Source organism: Cygnus atratus, chromosome 1 (assembly GCF_013377495.2).
Source record: "Cygnus atratus isolate AKBS03 ecotype Queensland, Australia chromosome 1, CAtr_DNAZoo_HiC_assembly, whole genome shotgun sequence".
Lineage (NCBI taxonomy): Eukaryota > Metazoa > Chordata > Aves > Anseriformes > Anatidae > Cygnus > Cygnus atratus.
Window position 1 is genome coordinate 53,920,901 of NC_066362.1, and position 18,704 is coordinate 53,939,604.

The 18,704-nt window shown below is 43.1% G+C and overlaps 1 protein-coding gene across 1 annotated transcript; it reads right to left on the reverse strand.

Annotated features, from left to right (window-relative positions):
- Positions 1 to 1,397: 1,397 nt before the first annotated feature.
- Positions 1,398 to 18,591, reverse strand: ADSL (adenylosuccinate lyase). The gene is made up of 13 exons (XM_035551687.2): positions 18,350 to 18,591; positions 13,886 to 14,089; positions 12,710 to 12,754; positions 11,838 to 11,917; positions 9,721 to 9,892; positions 9,379 to 9,425; positions 8,880 to 8,970; positions 7,991 to 8,060; positions 6,883 to 7,030; positions 4,863 to 4,953; positions 4,202 to 4,291; positions 1,851 to 2,027; positions 1,398 to 1,540 (listed from the first exon to the last, which is right to left on the reverse strand). The coding sequence occupies exons 1-13, from the start codon at positions 18,503 to 18,505 to the stop codon at positions 1,454 to 1,456; spliced, it is 1,458 nt and encodes a 485-aa protein (XP_035407580.1). The 5' UTR covers positions 18,506 to 18,591; the 3' UTR covers positions 1,398 to 1,453.
- Between the last annotated feature and the right edge of the window lie 113 nt (positions 18,592 to 18,704).

The window sequence follows — 18,704 nt, forward strand, 5'->3', positions numbered from 1 at the left end:
ACAAAAACCTGCCCCACAGCTGGCAGCCCCTTCCCTGCACAAGGATTTATGTCCAGCTGATGAGATCCGTTACCTGGTCCTTTTTTCTTTTAAGAAAGAAAAAAAAAAAAAAAGAAAAACAACATACAGAAAAGGACCGAAAAAAGGAGGATTTCTGTTTTCCCTCTCACCTCTCCACTTGAGGAGCAGTTTGAAAATTACCAGTGCTCAATTGAAGTTACCCTTTCCAAACAGATGGCTAATTAAATTTTAATAGCACAAACAGGCAAAATATGTTAAACACCATTAACATTTACAAATGTTTATGCCTTAGCCTTGAGACAAGGTAAAGACAGAGCAAGCTAGACGAGGGTCCATCACGGCCTGATGCTTCCCCATTTCTCTGACTAAATACAGACAAGTCTCTTCAAAATACAATACCATGTTTTAAAATCCTCTTTAAGCAATTATGGCCTCAAAGAGAGCAGGCAGCTTCTTTCAGTTTATTCTGTTTTCCTTGATTTTCTCCAGCAACTACATTTCAAGAAGAACCAAGTAATCCTGATCATGGCAGCTCTGAGAGCCTGACTAAATACCAGAGGTAAGAGGGAGCTTTCCATAGGAGAGGTAAGGAAATCATTCCAGTTTAAGTCCAAGGAAGATGGGTTTGGTCCAGTACTGAATACCCACAGATGTTATAAACAGACCATTAATGGTCAGAAATAAGACCATCAAAGACCTCTTGAATTTCTCTGGCATCCAATGAATTCCCACATCTTTTTCTTTCCTTATCAAACAAAACTCACTTGCAGTAGAGAATGACTTACAGTTGCCAGGGTACACCTACCATTCACTATTGAGCACTTACAACCAAGGACCTGGAAAAGTAAATCACGTTGGACATTCCTAACCTACACCTGTAAATATGATTGTCAGAAGGTACAAAGCCACAGGTACAGTATTAAAACAGTTGGAGAAAACTGAAGGACCACCCTATAGATGCAGCCAAGAAGTTCTGTGTCCTCTCCCTTTCATTATTCTTCATATTTTTACCTATTAGCTCCCCGAACTACAGTACTCTGAAAGCAAGTACGGCCTTTTATCATCTTTTGAATTACCTGTGGAAAAAGTTTAAGAGGAGATGAATAAAATGGGAATGTGGGAATGGGAACATAGCTGGCAGCTGGCATTGCTCTTTAAACAGCTGGCAGCGCTCTGTGCGGGGCCAATGAAAGGTACTGTGTTAAAGCCACCTTGTCACCTTCAAGCGTATCTCAGTAACTCTGCACACAATAGAGAGAGGCTTGATTAAATAGCAGACAAAGAAAGGAAAGCCCATCTGGAATTAAGGTGGCTGTAAGCTCTGGGGGTTAAACGTGCTGTAGAAAACAAAAATAACGTGACAAGGTAAACACACCTGGCTCAATACAGTTTTTATTATCTTCCTGTACCCACAGCCTTGCCAAAAAAGTGCCTAAAGTGTCAACTCAATTTTCCCACCCATCTTGCTTTGGTATGGGATCAGTGCTGGTCGAACCTCCTCCTTCAGGAACTTTGCCACCTGTTTAAGAAAGAGGGGAAAGAGAAAGTGAGCAGAGAAGAAGGCGTTCCCTTCTTCTCCCTATTCAGACCTGCTTGCCTCAGTGTCAGAGACACTGAGCAGTCAGATATGTCCAGGATCAAAAATTTGAAGCCCATAGGGGAGAAGGACAAAGAATTCAAAGAAATATGTGGAAATATACCCAAGATAAATGCGTCTGCTGTAGTAGTATGAGCAGAGATAACAGAAAATGTGTGTACTCTCTGGATGGAGGATGAAAAATTAATTACATAACCACCCCTAAAACTGTATCCTCTTTTGAGTATTTTACCTGCTGAGGAGCACGTCCAATGAAAGAGGAGGGATCCAGAAGGCTATCAAGTTGTTTATGGATGGGGCTGAAGTAAGGATCAGCACGGACACGGGCAATGAAGTCATTATCACCGCCTTCCTGTTTCACAACAGCAGCTGCTTGCTGGGAGAGAACACGGATCTTCTCGTGGCAATCCTGCAGGAGCAGGGGGAAGAGAAGGGAAAAAGAAAAATTTGTTCTGTTGCTACTGACCGCACATGTTTAGCCTGCTAACTTGTGCAGGAGGAAAAACATCAAAGCATAGTCCATTGAACAGCACACAAATGGAACACAAATTGGACTGTAGTGTTTCATATATCACATATATCGTATCTGAAAACAAGATTTTATTAATCCTTCCACATCTGCCCCTGTTCAATTATACCACAGAATTATGGCAGCAGAATCCTTTACACTTCCTCAAACTTTCCAAATACTCTTAGGATTCACTATGGGATTTTTTTTTTTCAGTTGTTCTATTCCCTACTTGATTTTTCCACAGACAGATGAGAATAGCTGTTCCCAAAAATATTCTGTGAACTGTAATAAAGGAATTCCTTACTCACAACTAGTCATGCCCTGTATGGAACATCCTGGGAGCATAACAATGAAAAGTATCTACAAACTTGGAAAAGAAAAAAAAAGAAAAGCTGTCCAACTTAATGAGCAGTGAGACTATGTAAACCACGGCAGACTACGTAAACCATGGCTTACATAAGGACAAACAGACTGATGGGAAAAAAACACACAAACCTGAGGGCTTTAAAACGTTCTTCACTATAGAACCCTCACACGGAACTATGACTGACAACATTCTTAAAACAAATTTTCTGAAACATTTCCTATTCCTTTGACTTCCTGTGGAATCAGTCCGTAAAAACAAGAGAACCCAAATGCAGGGGACCACGTGCAAAATCAGATGCTGCCATGCTGGCGCTAAACTTGTTATGGGGTTGCATTTATCGACCTGGAATAATTTTCTCCTCAAACATATTATCCGTGAGCAATCTTCAGTTAGAAGAAAAATAACCTCCTCTTCCTCATCTCCTCCATTCAAAGGCCATCTTGTTCCAGCACTGACGTACCTCAGACAAATAGATCTGGATGTTTAGGTGAGGGAGCTATTCAGTGGTGGGGCAGGCAAGTGAGTTTCTCTGCCATGAGGTGGGTAAACTCAGTTTTGTCTTTAGAAAATGTGTTATTCCAGACTTTTCAGCACATGAAAACAGGACATATTAATGTGACTAAGGACAGCTTCTGTAAGTGTACTGAACTCTACAGATTTGTAATTAAACAGCACCAGAAAGAAGGTAGGCCAATAACAAACACAAATGAAATTAGCTCTTCAATCTAATTAAATAAAGAGGACTGTTTAGGTAAGTACACGGTACTTTAGAAAGAGAAACAGCTGAAAAGATAAGGAAACCATCCACAGGATATGAACCTTAACATGTTCAGTTAGTGACATTACTGACTGACTCAGTGGCACACATCAGACGCACAGAAAAGAAAGGAAAAAAGATGTTTCCTGACTAATACTGTGGGTGAGTTGCCAGAAGTGTTCCAGAGAACTAGAACCACATATCCTGCTGAAAACTTCCAAGACACATTTCTGCTCTTTGAAAATTTTACTTCGTCCCTGATGTGAAAACAATTATTGAAGGAAACGTTACTATCTAAAGGTAAGTGAAAATAAGCTGTCTTGTTGGGATGTAAATCTCATTACCAGTTCTAAACTGATTTTTAAAATTAAATGATAAGGAAATATAATCTAAGTGCGTCTGGATTTATTTGCTAACAAAAAAACGTTCAATTTCAATTTGCTTCAACACAGAAAACTTAATAAAGGACACAAAACAAAATTAGCAAGAAAAAGCACTACACTGAATTAAGGAAGTGTGACACAAGAATGAATGGTTTAGTATAGTCTTACTTGCTTTTTGTTACTGATTCATTCCTTTAATTTATAAGGTAGCCAACTGCCAACACGTTCCATTTAAAGAAGCTTGGCCTGTGTTCCCATTTCCTTCAAACATTTACAAAAGGAAAACGCCTACTAGTATCTAACATAAAAATAGGTCTCTCTCCTCTCCAGCACAGGCAGCCAGACTAGCTGAAACACACAGTGTTCCTAACAGTAAAGGATCTACAACAGCTCTCCCCTCAGAGAGCAGAGACTGGCTTTGCAGCACAAGTGTAATATTAATAACTGTGTGAGTGGGAAGAGAACAAAGAAAGATGGGATATTCAGGACAAGAACCCAGAGGCTTTTGTTTCTCAGGAGTGAAACATCAGGAAGTGAAAAAAGGTATTTTTGAATTCATTTGTACCTGACGATTGCCTCCTGCTTTCACCATCGCCATGATTATATTCTCTGTGGCCATGAATGGAAGCTCCTGCCGGATCCTTCTGTCAATCACCTTAAAAAAAAAAAAAAAAACAGAAAAAAAAAAGAGAAACAGCATTACAGGAATTCTTGTAGACAACCGTGATTCCTGGTGAAGTTTTCCTCTCCTTTTGAATCCCCAGGACTGTGCAGTGATGAAAAGGTAATTACTCTTTTTGAGCTTAGCTCTGAAAATCTATTGAAGCTGATAATAAAAACTGAACTTTCTATGGAACATTACTGTGGAAAAGGTGTACAATTTTATTTTTTTTTTTAAACCTGTAGGTAAGTTACAGGCCTGTATGAGATCTGCCTTGGATCTTTTGATGGTAAATTCTACAAATTCATTGTACAGTTCAGAGAAAAAAAATACTCCTTTTAAGAAGTTTTGAATTTACTACCTTTTGGCTTTAACAAATGCCATTTTAAGTCTGCATTGCAAACAGTAAGAATGGAGAACAAAACTCAGAAACTGTTTGAACTATCAGATAAAAATGCAATCCATAGAGTGGGAAGATTTTTTCTTTTTCTTTACCCACTTTGGCATAGTTGCAGCATTATCAAGGATGCTACACTTCACATGCTATCTATATCTAGCGTTTTACCTTTGGATATACCACAAGTCCCTCGGAGATATTCTGCAGCGTACTCAGAATGATGTCAGCCGTGAGAAAGGCCTCAGCCAGGCACACACGCCTAGGAAACACACATACACAGGGGCCCAGTTAGCAATAAAGGTCACGTTCACATCTACCACAGATCCAGCTCCTAAGTTTCTGTAAATGTCTGTGTTACAGTGGACCAAAAGGTGGAACCGTTCTCTTTATGGGCGCTTCTTGCTGCTTAAAGGTCAGGTTTTTTGGTCAGTACAGAAAGGAAAAGAGAAGAGAAAGCGTAGAGGCACACATAGAAAGCTCCAAAATAATTCAATGATTACACAGCTAGAAAAGAGGGCAGCAATTTACAGAGCTAGTAAACACATGAGACTATCTTCCCCTAAGTGTTCTGCATTGCCCTGTCTACGGATCCTACCCTGCAGAAGTAAGACTTGCTGCACACTCATGCTGTGCCTGGCTGTGCTCAGCAGGGAACTTCCAAAGAGATCCATGCGTTTGGTGGGGGTTTCCTCCAAGAGACCAGCTCCTGATAACTAAGCAGGATCCTGACAAAAAGGAATGCCAAAAGGAAAGGAGGGAAAGGAAAGCAGTAGTGAGGACTGTGCTGTATCAGGCAAAAGAGTCTGGGTCACAGTGCAGCCAGTACATCACCCACCTGTGAGAGCATTACCCGGCTCATTATAAACCTTGATCATTTCAAACATACTAGTACTTGAATCTTGTGCTACATTTAAAGCTCCTAACTCTATCTTACTGTGTTCAAAACGATGCCCTTTATGCTGTTTTGTAGGTTATTTCCTTTTCCTCTGGCTTGCCCTCCTTTCAAAACACTTTACCTTTGACAAGAAAAATCCAAGGCACAGAATTTTGTAAATGGATTATGAAGTAGACAAATGACTGTCTTTATTAGATGAGGTCAAAATAAAATTTGAAACTTTCCAGTAGTTATCTCAATGCTTGGTAGCTATTGGGAAATAAACCCACCATATCAACCAGTATCCAACTTCTGGAATTTTACAATGTTTTATGCCATCTGTGCAGCTCTTTCCTTAACAAGACCTGTAACGTTAGCAGCTGTGGAGTCAAGTGCTTTTAGGAAAAGATCTTGTATTCTTTCACAAAATTTTATGCGGACATTTTGTTTGAGGAGACATCTTCAAAATAGCATTCTCAGAAACAATCTGAATATCAGTCTACAACCAAAACTGCTGTTCAGTATTCCACATCCTGTATCTTATAAATCTTGGATATCAAATTCTACATCAGAAGACTACTTTGAACATTTCAAAGCTAAATAACAGCTTTATGCAGATTTAGTACTTACTGGTAGATGGACAAATTGAATTGCTATCAGTCATTTATTTAATAATAACTATAGATAACTTCTGCTCATGTCTAAGTAGTCATAATGAAGAATCAGAAAACAAAGCAAAGTTTGCTGAGCAATGTCTAGAAGACCTGCACAGGTTTTTATGAAGCATCGCTTAATAATGGTTTGTGCTCTTTCTTTGGAATCTGAATCACTTCTTGTAAGGACCAACACTTTACAGAGAGATGAAAGTAAACGTCTTCAGATTTGCCAGAGGATGAAGGGTTTACAGCTAAAATACTGAATTATTCAGTGTTAAAAGTGAAGAAGAGTAGGGTCAAAAACGATGTTCAAAACAGGAAGGAAAACCAATCTGAGAAATGTCAGAGCTGCTATGCTATAACAGTATGCTTTTTAAACCAGAAGACTACAAGAGCAATTCATTAAGCATGTTTCCTGCATCCCTCCTCTCTCTGCTGGTTTGCTTTGCAAAAGATCTTGACGGTTAAAGAAAACTAACATTTTTCATCTGATCTTTGAGAGGAAACCAGTCTGCAAGTCTCTAGCTTCTATTGAGACTGCTTTTCATCAAGGTGGTAACTTGTGGTTTTAGTTTTAAAATAGTCTTTCCTAAATACATCAAAGAACCTTCTTGCACAAGACCTTCCAGACTCGCTGCACTGCACGATGTAAACAAACCTGTTAGCACTGTCATCCAGCGTTCGCTCGAACCACTGCACAGAAGCTGTTTGGAGGGGATCCATGATCAGAGTCATCAGGTGTCGAGCCAGGCTGCAGCACCGTTCTGAACGCATTGGATTCCTCTTGTAAGGCATAGCACTTGAACCTGTGAAAGGAGAGAGTGATGGAAATGGGATAATAGAAATAGCATGCTCAGGAAGGTGCAGGGCCTCCTCCAGATAAGAAAAGTGCGTCAGGAATCAAATTTTGACTAAAGCCTCAGAACACGACGGTTTTCTAAATTCAGTAAAGAAAATGACAACATCACACTTCTTCAGATTGATCAGAAACATCCAATGTGGGGGAAAAAAGTGAGAAGACATTTTGCCATTCTGCAAAAAAACATCGTAAGTACTACCACAGAAAAGGAACAAATGGACGTTATTTCTAGTGCAGTATTTAGCACCATCTCTCTAAGCTACCCATGGCAACACTAGCAGCATTGATCACCCTGTCTGCTCAGTAACACTGTTCTTCAAAGTCAGATACACTGCTGCCTTCTGCTCTGTTGAAATGTATTTCAAAACCAATCATATAATGCAGAACGGTTCAAGTAACAGATAGGGCTAAGGCTGCTGACCCAATCCTATGCACCTATTTAGGGTGCCTGAGCTTTCTCTCAGCCCAGATCCAAAACTTGACATTTCCTCCTCCCCTTTTACCAACATCAGAATCATGTCACTGGTATTCTTCTGGCAAGTGTCCAGTCCAGTTTTATTGTTCCAAGTTTGTCTGTTTATAAACACCAAAATGCTGAGTCAACCTGGAAAGCTACAGCTCCAGTCAGCTTCATGAGGAATGGAAAACAACGTGTTCTCCTCAGACCCAGGGCATCTTCTGTGGTGAATGAATGTGTGATTGCTTCCGCTCTCCCTCAACCCAGGAAGTGCATGAATACAAATATTAAAATTAAATTAATTACTTAATATCCAGAAACCTTTACCTCACACCCCAGTTGATTTAAAGCAACTTCTGTCAGTCACATTTCTAAGCCTGCTTAAAATGCTGCACCAAGATAAATGAAAACGTCCATACACCAGTCCCAGAAACGTCTATAACCTCTTACCAATCTGGTCCTTCTCAAAAGGCTCCTCTATCTCCTTCAGGTTGGCCAAAAGACGAATGTCAGTACAAATCTAGGAAAAAAGCCCAAGAAATTAACAAACAGAACAAAACCAACACCCACCAGTATACCCTGTCAGCATTTATGGAGAATCGTTTATATCTGTGTCCAAGAAGACAACTGAGGAGACAGTGAAAAAAAAAATCGAGAAAAAAATTGACACTACAACCATACTTCCTGGCCTACAAATCCCATAGTCAAGAAAGCATAATTAAAAGAGGATGTCCACTGTATTAGAATACAACAGGACTCCAAGAAGGGTAAATGTTTTCAGGGAATGTTAAAAGATACCACGAAGGAACACTGAAAAACCATAACAAAAGTACAGTGACTTGCAAATACAGATATAATGTATGCTCACTGAACCAGCCAGCTTACAAAACTAAAACAGAAAAAAATACCACAGATCACTTTATGCCAAGAGAAGGAGGAGGGAGGGAACAGAGATAAATCAATGAAAAGAATCCACAGGGACAGACAGAATAACACCATTACCAGAGAAGCAATTAATGGGGAACAAGCAATGAAATTTAAAAACTCATATACCACTAAAAAAGACATTTACTCTATTTGGATCAATTTAGCACAGATTAGACTAATATCTGGCATGGGATTTGTTAATCCATCTTGAAATCTGCTCAGTAAACTTTTTTTTTCCTTAACACTGGTCTTAAGATCTTTGAGGTCTGACGTCTACGCATGGACTCAGTGGTGAATTTACACGATCACAAAGAGAACAGCTGAACAATTCATATTTCCTGAGGAAAGCATTCAGCACCACAAGCACCTTTCTCTTCCACTTCTTCCTGGTGTGTACAGGTAGGGTGCTCACCTTGTGTACAGATGCTCCCAGGCTAGCCAGTACAGAGAGGACTTCAATATCCACCTTGCGACTGTAGGTCTGCCCCGTGACCATATAAGATCTAGAAATGAGAACAGAAGTTGAGTGTTCTGGACATTAAACCATATTACAAGACTTTGAGCAAGGAGTGACAACGGCTCTTGAAGTGGATGACAGCACTGTCAACCTGTCCTGATACCAAGTTTGGATTCAGGCCGTCAATTTCTTGGAGCAGCATGCACAAGGAGAGAGAGAGCAGAGGAAAAATACACAGCTGTGCTTTGACAGGGAGACAGCCAGAAGTGGCCTGCTTAGGAGGTGGAGTTTCCTCCAGAGGGCTGCAAGCGGGAATGGAAGACCACCAGGAGAGGTGAAGTCAACAGCAGCACAATGTCAGTTTGGCAGCCAGTGGGATCTGGGCCAGCACGGGCAGCAAGAGTCAGACTTTGTTAAGAGCAAATTTGAGTTACTAAGCATTCTTGTTACATACCGCTTAAATCCTGCCTTTTCAGTCACTAATCTGTCCAGCTCTTCAACCTCAGGGGAGGGAAAAAACAAAACAAAAGGACCTCAGAACTCAACGACTCAAAAAAAGGTCAGCAACAGCAAAAAGGATCCTCTGCTCTTCTCAGTTTACCATCCACAAACCTCATTCCTGCTGGTAAATACCCCCTCCCACAAATCCTGCTTGCTTGCACACAGGGCTCTGCCAGTGGGCCCCGGAGGGATCACAGTGCCCGTGTGATACCAGAACCTCCATGCTCCCACAAACACAACAGCATTCCAGAGGGGAGGATTTCCTGGGCTGTAATGGGCTCTCTGTCTGACTTACTTTACTGTGGTCTCCCTCAAAGAGCTGCAGGAAGCTGGCTTGTGTGCCAGTGGTGCCTTTCACACCCCGAAAGCGCAGGTTGTCCCGAGCCCGCTCCAGGTTCTGCAGGTCCATGCACAAGTCCTGGATCCACAAGCAGCAGCGTTTCCCCACGGTGGTGAGCTGTGCAGGTCTGAAAACAACCAAGAACAGAATGCAACTCGTTGACAATTTGCACAGTAACTCCACAAGGACCACGCTTAACTGCTGAGTCTGCTGTTAAGACCTCTCTCTTTCATTCATCAGAGCAGGAGTTAAAATGATCTGGCACATATACACCACCAGTGATACTGGAAGATATGATCATTCTTTTCAGGAATTAAATGTAGTTACATCAAGAGAAAACAGTAATCGCAGTTGCTGTGCATGTTAAAAAGGGGATTAAGAAATAAGTGAGAATGGATATTTGAAGGTGCTTAACTACTAAAGCCTTCTATAGCTTCTTAAAGAAAAGCAACTGCCCATTGGTCAGAAAAAAAATGATTTTATGTCATTCTTTTTCCAGAACTCTCAAGTCAAAAGGAGAAGTCTCAGTCTGTACTAATAACATGACTTCACAGGGTCTCCTTATTTCTGCTCCCCTGCCAGAGCTACCAGGGATCTGCTACCAGATCCAGCCACCTCTGCTGGCAGAGGGCACCCCCTGCCGGTGCTGAGCCCAGAAGTTGAAATATTTCAAATTATCAAAATGAACTCCAAAGACAATGCCTGCACTGTTTTAAAGACTTCACACATGAACAAAGTGCTCCTTGCACAGAAAGCACATAAGATGTGGAAGCAGGGATGGGTGATCCAGAAGGAATACAGAGAAACTGTCCAACATTGCGGGGATGGGTTAGGAAAGCCAAAGGCTACTTTGGGGTTGAATCTGGTGTGGAATGTGAAAGGCAACAAAGAAAGGCCTCTACAAGTTCATAAGCAGCAAAATGAAGGCTAGGGAAAACACGGACCTGCTCCTAAACAAGGCAGGGCACCCTGGTGACACAACACACACAAAAGGCCAAGGTACTCAATGTCTTTTCACCTTGGTTTTCACTAGTAGGACTTGCCCTGTGTACACTTCTTGAACACCCCTTTGTGCTTTCCAAAAGTCAAGCTAAAACAGAGACCAGAGAACACTCCCCTGACAAGCTGTAGATGAAGAGGGACCAGGGACTAGAGCTGATCAAATGACATGGCACATACAGCAAGACCATTAATCAGAGACCTGACCTGAAGCTCCCACTCTCCTTCAGCAGTGATTTTAAAGTGCCAGACATTGATACTGACACGATCTGTGCTTAATTTCTGTGGATCTGGTGTTCCACATCACCAAGGTAGAAAATCCAGGCTTACCTCAAGATGTATAGTTAAAGCCTCCGAAAACAAGCTTTCTTCATGAAGTAGCAGATTAATTACTGCCCCAACAACAGACTGGTCCAAATCTTGCTGCACTTTGACTCGGGAGCCTGCCTAAAAGCAGTAAATACCAGCAGCATGGCACAAAAACTGTAATTTTCCAAAGAGACAGAAAATGCCATTGTCCTGTTATAAAGGGGAAATTCTTCCTGTTTTTTTTTTCACAGGGTCCCATATACGGCTGTGTGAAAACCGAAGGATCTCATAATCATCACTTCAGAAGAAAGTTTTTAACAGGCTGAGTAGCTGAGGTTTCCTGCCAGCAACAAACTTTTCTGTGCTGCAGTTGAAAACAACTTAAACGATGAAAAAAACAAGTATTATGAATATGTGATTGGAAGATGGGCTTACTGCAGTTCACAACCATGCCTTCTGGAACAACCCCAGAATTTACACATCTGTTAGCAAGTTCTTTGTGCGGCTGTGTTAAAACAACATCGGGCTGTGTTAAAACCACTGCTGACAGCTATCCAAAGCAATAGTTCGATTTTCTGAGGCAAGGCTGGAGTTAGGCATGTATTCCTTTTCTGAACCACCACCAATGTCCTAATGATGTCCAGCAGTGCCAACTGCCACAGGTCAGAGATGGGAAACAGAACAGAGAAAGGAGACAGTAGTAGCAAGTCAATTTATCCGTAGAACAGCCAACAAAATGAAGGGAAAGGCTGATGGCTACTTACTGGTAGTGAGTGAAGCCCAAGGTAGGCAGGTCAGCATATTTCTCAGCAAATTCGGCCAGCCGGCTGATCACCCTTGCAAGCTGGTGGATGCGGGGAGGATAGAAAAGAGGCAGCATGAGAAAGGAAAAAAAAAACAACAAAAAAACAAGAGAAGCTGGCATGCTTAAGCACAACAATGTTGTTAGAAAAGGGAGGAGAGAAGCAAGTGTGCAATCTTCGAATCTCTCCCTCTAATTGTTGAATGTGGTGTGCTTCATTTTTTCAGGGCATGCATGGATTTTTTTTTACTTTTTTCAAATTTTTACAAAATTTGAGCAGGGGATGATGTAAGTAGTTGGACTTTAGCTGAAGCTAGTCCAGTTTTCATACCCAACCCAAGCCTACATCTGGCGTAGCCCCGAGTATTTTCTTTATTCCTGAAATTGGTCAGAAATAAAGCTGCTTGGAGTGTAACTGACACACATACAGTCTGGCGAAAACTGGATGCCAAGACATTCAGGCCAGCTATGCTCCCAATATATTTGTCCTCAGAAAGTTGTATTATATAGTTTCCTTAATGCTGACACACTTCTAAGTAATCTAGTTATGGGGTGTCTAAGCTCACCCTGAAAGCAATACAGTTGTTTTCTAAAACTGGTACCCCTGGCACATGGAAACTGCTCCAATCTACCAAGAGTTGCTTCTAACTCTCACGATGAGCAAAGAAGCTTTGGGGAAAGACAAAGATACAGGGAACGGAAGATAACTGTTCACTTGCTTGAGAACAACCCAAGCAGACAGCTCCTCCAGCAAGGTCTACGAAAATCCAGACATTATTCACAGGCCATCAGCACTGCCCACTTCCGAGACACTCTGCGTAACCGCCTTCTCACCTGGGGTAGCAGCAGGTTAAGTCCATCACGGAGGACGATGAGATCCTGAAAGAAGCAAAGAAAGGACGTCTGGGCCATGCCTGACAACCTCCCATTCAATCTGAAGGGCCAGACATAATGGCTTCTCTCAGAGAGGACGCAGATGATTACAGTGCCTGGCCTGCTGAGAAGTCTCTTCTTACAATGAAACCTCTGCTCTTCTGCTCGTACCCAAACACGGCAAGGAACTTGTTTATGACAAAAATGCTGGATCCAGCATTGTTCTTACTATACTACTCACAGAAAGTCATATGGGGCAGTAGAAGACTGATTTCCACAATCTGGACATAAGTGATTATTTTGAGATATTCCTGATGCCCATCACACACCAGACTAAATCATTCAATCCAGCCAGAAAATAGAGGCACTGTAAGCTAAAGGTAGCAGACCAGGTAGTGGGCTGATCATGCAGAAGTCTTGCCTTTCTCCTTTTGAGACTTAAATACTGCTAGGTGCCACGCGACGTGGAAGGAAGGTGGTAATAGCTAAAAGCCAAAGAGATTTGCAAAGGAGTAAGGTAAAACTAATCATGCAGCAGCTTCTCATACAACAAAAGAGGATATGAAGTTGCAGTGACTTGGACATCAGGGAACAGCAAGACACTGAGGCTTTAGTATGAACTCAGTTTTAAGGTTTTTCACAAATATTTTAATAGTCCTGTAGGATGGCAGCACTTCCTTATTTATTTTGCCTATTTATCCATTCTATTGAAGGACTTTATCTACCCTGAATCAATGCAGGTGTTCCAACTGACAACTGAAAGCTCACGGGCTGCGTATGCCAAAAGTGGACTTATTTTGTAGGTCAGTGAACTCTTGTTCCATTGACGCAACTGACAGCTCGCATGTTTGTGCATACATTCCAACTCTTATGATCATTACTGTCTTATCTCCATGAATATTTAACATACAAGAGCTTAGGGAACAGCTAATTTGCAGATAGATCTTGCTTCATATCAGAAGGGAGAAGACACAAGAGGAATCTGCCAGTCTAGAGCAGCTAGGAAAAAAGGATAATTAAATTCAAATGTAAAGCTAATAAGAAATTCTGAAAAAAATGTAGGGAGTATAATTTTATAAAGAGCTATTAAGTCAGCACCTGCAAATTTGTTTTGCCCAACTGACAATGCTTTATTACCGTATTGTCCCCGACATAACAGGAAGTTGCTCCAAGGTGAATGATGGCTGCAGCTTTCGGACAGCAGTGGGCAAAGGTGTGAACGTGTGCCATCACGTCATGGCGCAGCCTCTTCTCTTCCTCCGCTGCCATCTTGAAGTCAATGTTGTCCAGATTTGCTTCCATCTCCTGTATCTGCTCATCTGTGATGGGAAGCCCAAGTGACTGCAAGGGGAAAAGAGCTTTCTGTTGCCCTTTGTCTTTAACAGATAAACCAAACTGAGACAGAAGCTGTGTAGATCATAGAATCACAGAATGGTTTGTGCCAAAGAGGATCTTAAAGACCACCTCGTTCCATGGCAGGGACACCTTTCACTAGTCCAGGCTGCTCAAAGCTCCAGTCCAACTTGACCTTGAACACCTCCAGGGATGGGACATCCACAGCGTCCCTGGACAACCTGTGCTGGTGCCTCACCGCCCTCAGAGTAAAGAATTTCTTCCTTCTATCTACTCTTAACCTACCCTCTTTTAGTTTAAAGCCATTCCCCCTTGTCCTATCACTATACTCCCTGACAAAGAGTCCCTCCCCAGCTTTCCTGTAGGCCCCCTTTAGGCACTGGAAGGCTGCTGTAAGGTCTCCTGGGAGCCTTCTCTTCTCCAGGCTGAACAACCCCAATGCCCTCAACTGTCTTTGTAGCAGAATGGCAATTGGGCACAATCAAGTCCTAAAATTCTTCATCTCAGCCTGAAACTAGAAACTGAGGAAATGAGTTACTTGACCTGGAAGCAGGAAACAAATGCTCCCAGTCCATGTTTAAAAACATTTGCTGACATTACTCAGCAAGCTGATTTAAGAACAGAGTAAGATATTAAACTGCAGAATTATACACGGGTATAAATCTTGCACAGTTCTATACTTGCACAAGATAACTAAGCTGAGAAAAATTTATTTTCCTAATACTGTGAGTTTAAAAGTCTCACAATGAACTTGGCATTACTGCTTTTTCTAAATTAAAAGCCTCTGTCTTGCACATTAGTAATTGCAATTCATCAACCAGGAAGCTTTAATGATACAAAGCATTTCAAAAGCTGGTTCTGTTCAGAATGAAGCTGCCTAGTAAAACGTTTTGCACATAAGGAATCTGGAATTAGAAAAAACAGCAAGCGAAGCAGGTATGTCTTCAGGGTCCTCATCAGGTAACTCGTACCCACACAACTTAAAATATCTTGCCGTAAGTGTAATTACACAACCACAGCTGTCCAGATGAACGAGGAGAAGCACCTGGCTCCAGACTGCTGTCTTCGAGGTGCACAGAGACAGATAATAACTGCCTGAAAGCCCACAGGCCTTGTGCTAAGATTAAAATCTCCTGCCTTGCTCACACATCCATGATCTGTTTTGACCACAGTATGTAGTTTCCGACAGCCATACAGAGAGGGAAGAAAGAATCCCCAAGAAAAGGGACTACTTGTCATAGGAGCACATGCAAGGTAGGTCAGTGCCAAAGCAAACACTGTTCTCATGTCCAGAAATGTCGTGGGAGGTCTCTTCCCCATGACTTTTGGCCAATATTGACAGCGCCTCAAGGAGAAAGTAATCAGATGTCCTTCAAATGAGTCTACCTAAGAAAACTAAGTAGAAAAACTACCTAAAGGGGATCAGAGGGTTTCTCCAAAGTGCTAACGGTCAGCGACACCCTCTCTGGGTTGTGATTTTAAAGAGTGATTCCTCCGAGGCTGTTCCAATGCTTTGATGTGCTATTAAAACAGCTATGACTCTTCATTCACCCTTCTTCCTTGAGGGCAGAGCAAAGAAGGAAGGTGATAATAGAGTAACTACAAACAGAATGAGAATACTGGACTGCTCATCTAACAAAGAATGCATGACAGAAAAATACTGAAATTTAAATTGGACAAAAAAATAGAGAGCTACTGTAGATGCTTATATTAAGGAGAGAAAACATCCAGATTCCACACAGTAAGTTTTTACTAGCCAGTTTGATGCTGTGGGATGTCCACTGGAAGGAAGAGCTCCATGAAATTTGTACTTGTCTTTCAAATAACAAGTTGTTTAGGTCAAGAGCTCAAGGTTTGAAAAAATGATTGAGGTATCAGTGGGAGTATCATAATACAAATGAATTTATATTAAAACAAAACAAAACAACGCCAGAGTTTTGAGATGGACACAAACTCACACCCTTCAGCTCTTAACCCAAACTTCTGCTGCTGTCAGCTGGGAGGAGATTAGTTTAAGAAGCTCTTACTAATCACATGCTTTGCGGGGTCTTCTCTTTCAAACTCATGCTATTATCTGCTATAAGAAACAAAACATACTGGAAGGATTTTCTGTCTAATCCAGTTCCCAGTGACACCGTTTTTCAGTTCTTATTTCACATACTCTAAGTGGACTACTGAAAAACTTTTCCCCTAAGTAGGATGAATATTGAAACCACTTACCTTGCCCTGTCCTTCACCTAAAACTTTAACTGAGCTGCATGCTCCCTCTTTTGCTACTTCCTTGCAACTGTCAGAAAACCTATGGTTAGATCTTCCTAATATTCTGATTTACTGCAAAATAGAGACTGCAGGGACTGGAGAAGCAGCACGTAAACGTCTTGAAAGATAGAGAGGATAAGTAGTGGAGTAAATTTGCCCATAGTTCATTCATTGTTTTGTTTGTTTGTTTTTTAATATGCCTGTAAAGAAATATTATGCATCTTCAGTATGGAACTTGAGGAAACCGCTTCTATCTATTGCGGAGTGACCGCTGACAGAGCTAACAGGTGCTGCGAGGAGCTGACTTTCATTCCATGACTGACATCAGGAGACAAACTCCTCTGGAACGAGGCGACTGATAAAAATAACGGCATCCCTCCTCCCAGCATGAAAAGGGTGCTCAAGAAATTGCAAGATCCGTCTCTGCTTTCTGGGAACACAACTCTGTGGTGGAAAGAGGATGCAAAAAAGGAACAGGAGACAGGGATGTACACAGGGGAACCCCGAGGCCTGGGAGCAGAAATCAAGAAGCCCCCTGCTGGTTCCTTCAGCAGCTCCTTTCTCCTGTTGGGCAAGTCGGGTAAAGCACCTCATGTTCTAACAGTAGAAAGGCAATGCTTTATCTGCCAGAATTGAAGTGACTGTTAAAATTATCATGCTTTGATAAAAGGCTCCTTAAGCGTGCGTTCTTGGTGTGATGGGTCCTAAACTATGATGAGATGCATGGTCAGTTCACACCAACGTCTCAACCATGGTGATCACGGTACCTCAGAGGGATGGGGGCTCCTCTTTAACATAGCCGTACAATTACACCTTCAGCTTCTAAAGCATCGCCTCTGGAGCGGTGTGCTGTTGATGAGACCACAGCAGCAGTACAATCCTCAGAGAAGGAAGATGTTACTGGCTCTGGGCACTGCCTGCTCGTTCGCCAGCACCGCGCTTCTCTGCCCTTGCGCTGATAGCAGCGGCTTCACCTAGTGCTTGGATTGCCTCCTTACTTTGGAAGCGGGAACTGGAAGTTTGTGCACAAAACAAAACAGATATTGAGCCCGGAAGCTATCCTATGGATTTGCAACGTTTCTTCTTTTCTGGAATATATCACTGTGGAAAAGCAGATCTGAATCTCCCTCTCGAGGTACGTCAGTGCAGTCACAAGGAAACAAGCTGGCACAACCGAAGAGATGACAGTCTCTCAAATAGGGTGCAATACTTGTATGTATACGTACCCCTGATCGGGACCAAATTCAAAATAAAAAGGCTTAGCTTAAACTAGATTTTAGAAACGTTGACTCTGTAGAAAGCACTGACATAATGGCTGCCAATCCCACCGACGTGCTTTCAGTCTCTGCTTCCCAAGGGCTGAATCGGCACTGATCTTTTTGTGCTGTTGGGTTTTTGTGGCACCCTGCCTGTCAGGGGGGTGCTAACCCAGCGTTCAGCCTGCTTTGGCCACCAGCGAGAGGATTTAGGGAACACGGGCCAAACAAACGCGGGCGGCTGCAGGTGAGCGGGGCGTCCGCTTGGCACAGACTGAGGGCAGCGGGGTGGGTGGTAGAGGGCAGCGCTTCTCACCGCGCACACCCCCCGAGAGCAAACAGGCACAGAAGGACACTGGTGTTTGCTCGGCAGGCAAAGCCAACAACCCCTGCGGGCCCCCAGAAACCTCTTAGCGAGGCTTTTGCCCAAAGGGGTCAAAGGGCAGGAGGGAGGGCGCGCAGCGTGGTTTGCTGGGTGAGGACTGCACACGCGGGGCTGTGCAAAACCTCAAACCTCGCGCGCTGCCCTCGCGTGCACCCAGGCAGCTGGATTTCTTTTTTATTTATTTCCAAATTTTCCAAATTTACCCAGGCAGCCACCTTTTTTTTTTTTTTTTTTTTTTTAAATTACTTACGAATTTTCACCCCGGGGGAGGCGGGGGGCGTGCGGGCACCCCACCGGCTGCGGGACGGGGACGGGGGCTGCAGCACACCGCCCGCCCGGGCCCGTTACCTTCTCCGCCTGGGCGAGGAAGAGCCAGAGGCGGCGCCAGGTGCCGAACTTGTTCCTCTCGCTGAAGACGAAGGCCATCTCGGCGCCGGCATAGCGCGACACCAGCGGCGAGCGGTAGCGGCTCAGCGCGTCCTCGGCGCCCGCGGGGGTCCCCATGGCAGCGGCGGCACCGGGGCCCAGCTCCCGCCGCGGGGAAAAGGGCGCCGGGCCGGCAGCCACTCCCCCTCCGGGCGATAACCCACGCCCCCTCGGGGATAAACCACACCCCTCCACGGGAGGCTGGAGGGAGGCAGCGCCACCTGGCGCAGGGAGGCCTGAACGCAGGGAGCAAAATACCATCCCCCCCCCCCCCCCC